Source organism: Acyrthosiphon pisum, chromosome X, assembly GCF_005508785.2.
Source record: "Acyrthosiphon pisum isolate AL4f chromosome X, pea_aphid_22Mar2018_4r6ur, whole genome shotgun sequence".
NCBI lineage: Eukaryota > Metazoa > Arthropoda > Insecta > Hemiptera > Aphididae > Acyrthosiphon > Acyrthosiphon pisum.
The window spans coordinates 95,400,714-95,404,886 of NC_042493.1; the positions used below are offsets into that span (position 1 = coordinate 95,400,714).

Genomic DNA, 4,173 nt, shown 5'->3' on the forward strand with positions numbered 1-4,173 from the left:
AAAGAGCTCAAAATACATCAAAATATTTGAAAATGTTATGGTGTATAGAAGATGCTAAGATAAACATTCAGTCAAAATTTCATGTATCTACAGTAATTTTTTTTAAAGTTACACCAAAAACCAAATTCAATTTTGCGTAAAAATTCCCGTTTTTCTTAATTTTTCTTTTGTTTTTCCCGGCGCTTTTGAAAATCACTGGGAAATTTAAATTTTGACCTCCCCAATGCACCAACGATATTCACTTTCTGATCGAACAAGATACTGAAGTTGAAAATCGTAGCATTATTTCGACTACTTATCGTGTACACAGACACAAAAAAAATAAAAAAAAAATAAAAAAATAAAAAAACACACATCATTGTAAAATCAATACATTCATCGTTCTACTCAGAATCTAAAAAAATATTCATGTTGAATTATAACTTTTAAATATACCTACTATACATTTTACTATACACAATGACATTTTAAAAATATATGAATCATTTTAAGATATAACCTAGGTATTTATACTATAAACCCATTTACACTTTTAAGGCAATACTACTTTACTGTAGAACTAAAGTGGTATTGCCATATATAATTAATAACAATAACATAAAATGCTATGAATATAAACTTAAATAACTAAATATAAATAATATAATAATTAATGTATGCTTTCTGCAAAAAATAAATCAATCAACTTTAATGGGTACTTTAATGGCAATATCAAAAAATATTTCATGACATATACTTGATTTAAATCTCAGCTTAGAATTGTTTTTTTGAATAAGCCCAAAATAGTACCATGAAACACAATTGAATTAAAATTTAACACATTTATTGAATTTTGGTAACCGACTACACATCTACTATACAACACAGTGGTACCCAAGGGTGCCCACTGCCCATCAATTAGAACACTGGGGGTAACAATATCATAAAGAAAAACTAAGTAAGTACCAACAATATTGTTTTTATTAATAACAGGAAATAGATATACAACATAGATAAATCATAAATGATGTACCTATGTTATAATAATATTATGTAATGTTGTATAATATCATCAGTAAAAATATGTTATTAGTTACAGTTAAAAAATAACTATTATTTCACATTCGTCTAGGGGGGTGACATAACGTGATCCCTTTACACCACATAATGGGAGTACGTCTAGGTTATACCCACATTCCCACCTTTTTAAATTTAATTTTAATATTTATATAAGTAATATTAAATAATAGGAAAATAGATATTGTTTGCAATAATAGTTCAATACCTAGTGCATATAGTAACATTTTATTTTATTATAAAAATAAACTTTTTTCAAAAAAGCTTTTTAATAATAGTTGTTCCTAATATTTACTAGAAAGATCTATGTATGCCACCATAGTGGTTTCAATAAGATAACCAAAACAGATAATATGAGAGGAAGATCGAAAAACACCCAGTGTAATGCTAAGATAGATATAAAAATCAAATTGACAACGAAGGATACAAAAAAAAAAGATAAGTTTGTAAAAGTAAGTAAGATAATGATTTATAATATTAACAATTAGGCGCCATAGGTACTAAATTTAATATTATAGTTGATTTTTATTTAGTAGGTACCAATAGGCAATAGTATTAAATTATTATTATTTAAAGTTTAAACCTATTTTTATTTTAGGATGGATTGCCTGCTATAATAAAGATAAATAATGATCACAATCACAATATTAGATCTGCAGAAGCACTATCCTTTTTAAAGCCTTCTAAAGAATGTAGAACACAGTTTGAAAACTATTTTAATGATGGTTTAGGTAAGATAATTATTGAATTATTAATTTCCATATTTTGAATTAGAGTTTATTTACACACATTAATTTTATTCAGGTATATCAGAATCTATTAAAATGCATGAATCAAAACTTGAATTAGAATATGGTATTAACTCTGATGAATTGGCAAATGCCACTATCAATCCGAAATACAGGACAATTCGCCATTGGTATGATGTTTGGAAAGAAAACAATTTGGGCTCTTCTAATGATATAAGTGTTTTGCAGGTAATTTCACAAAATTAAAAAGTGTTTTTGTTATAACTTATAAATTTTATATTTTTATTTTTATAAAAAAATATGATTATAAAAAAAAAGAACATAATTTCATGGTCTATCATTAGGCATGGACTTATAATAGATTATAATATATACCTATCTATTATAAGTCTATGATAATTAAGTATTTAACTATCAAATTAATATCTAATTAATATTCTATAATATCTTTTTGATACCAAAAAACATTATAGACACTTAGGTAGGTATTAATTTGATAGTTCATCAAATAGATAAATAAATATTCTATCATAGGTGAGTACCTATCATAGGTAGAAAAATAAATAAAACATAGAACCTATTTTGAATAATTAGAATATTTTGAAATATAAAAAGATAAGAAATTAACACACTGTAACAAACAAAATAAATTATAATATATATATATATATATATAGGTGTAGTTTTGTTTTTACCTATATGAAATATAAACATATATGTTTAATTTAAAATTTGACTGCATATTTGTGTAATAAATCTATTCAATAAATAAATAAGCCAGCAATCATCTTTTACAGTTTAAATGGGTAATATTTTTTTTTTAAATATTTTAAAAGTTTTGAATACCTACGTTTCTGAAGTTTTTAGATTTTAAAATAAGTAATTTTTGTTTTAGAAACTTGAAGAGAAGAAAAAGTATTATGAAGAAAACGGAATTATTGTTAGGTACTCTGAAAATCCATTTGCTATTTTAGTCATCACCTCTATAATGAAAAGAGCTCACCAACTACCATTTGCCAAAGATATCGCTTTTGTAGACAGTACTTCATCCTGTGACATTCAAAGTCACTCAGTAACATTCATGTTAGCACCATGTGGTGTTGGAGCAGTTCCGTTAGGTATATTCATAACAAAAGGACAGTCGACTGTTGACTATAAAGCAGCTTTCACGCTTTTAAAGCAGTCAATGCCTAATGGTTTTAATGCCCAAGGGTTTCCCAAACAATTTGTTATTGATGATAGTGAGAAGCAAGAGAAGCAGAGAAGCAAGCACTCCAATCAATTTGGCCTGAATCTAAAATTAATTTATGCAGATTTCACATACTACAATCTGTCTGGAGATGGTTGTGGGATACGAATCATGATGTACTTAAAGATGATAGAAAGATTTTGTTCAGACTATTTCATAGAATTTTAGTAGCTACAAACTTGCATAGTGCTGAAGAAGCTTATATGACTGCAATCGGTCAAATTTCTACTGAATACAATTGTATTAATAACACTGTAATACCTTTAAAATATGAAAAATGGATTAAATATGTTAATAATTATTGGAAAAGAAAAGAGTTATGGTGTTTGGTATTTCGAGATGCTTCTGTTCATGGGCACCAAACTAATAATTTTTCAGAAGTGAATGTTCGTATCTTTAAGGACATAGTTCTCTCTAGGAACAAAGCATATAATGCAGTTGCATTAGTAGATTTTATTTGTACTTCATTAGAAGAATATTATCTAAGGCGTTTACGGACTTTTGTCAATGGGAGAAATGATACAGCTCGACATATATTTGAAGATCAGCTTAAACGAGCAGTAAGTATTAAAAGAGACTCTATAAAAAAGTTATCTGAAAATATATATAGAGTGCAGTCTGAAACAGAAAATACTTTTTACGAAGTTGATGTAATAAATGGATTTTGCTCTTGCCCTAAAGGAAAACTAGGAGCATTTTGCAAACACCAAGCTGCAATTTATCATCACCATGAAATGAATATGCCAAGTTTACCAGCTATTAATACAGAATCACGTTATTTGTTAGCAAAATTAGCATTCGGTGAACATGTGCGCGAAAAATCATTTTACATGCCACTTACTGCAGAATCAAACATCATAAGTAATAATATAGCATTGAAAGAAGGGGCAGATTTAAATGATCAAAATAATGATGATCCTCATTGCTCAAGCTCAATAAGTCAAACTATAACAAATAACTATAACAATGATCAAGAAAATAACTATGCTCATGATTATGCTCAACAAATTCAAAATTTATTCACAAAAAATTTAGAAAAATATAATGATACAGTTTCAACTTCAGTACTCAAAAAATGTTTGAATAGATTACAAAAAGTTAAGTCTGTTGCAATGTGGG

At 26.9% G+C, this 4,173-nt stretch overlaps 1 protein-coding gene across 1 annotated transcript; it reads left to right on the forward strand.

Annotated features, from left to right (window-relative positions):
- The first annotated feature begins 641 nt into the window (after positions 1 to 641).
- On the forward strand, positions 642 to 3,246 carry LOC115034450. Its single transcript, XM_029491490.1, has 4 exons — positions 642 to 1,508; positions 1,655 to 1,787; positions 1,861 to 2,033; positions 2,701 to 3,246. Exons 1-4 carry the CDS (start codon positions 1,410 to 1,412, stop codon positions 3,220 to 3,222), a joined length of 927 nt encoding a protein of 308 aa, XP_029347350.1. The 5' UTR covers positions 642 to 1,409; the 3' UTR covers positions 3,223 to 3,246.
- Positions 3,247 to 4,173: the final 927 nt, after the last annotated feature.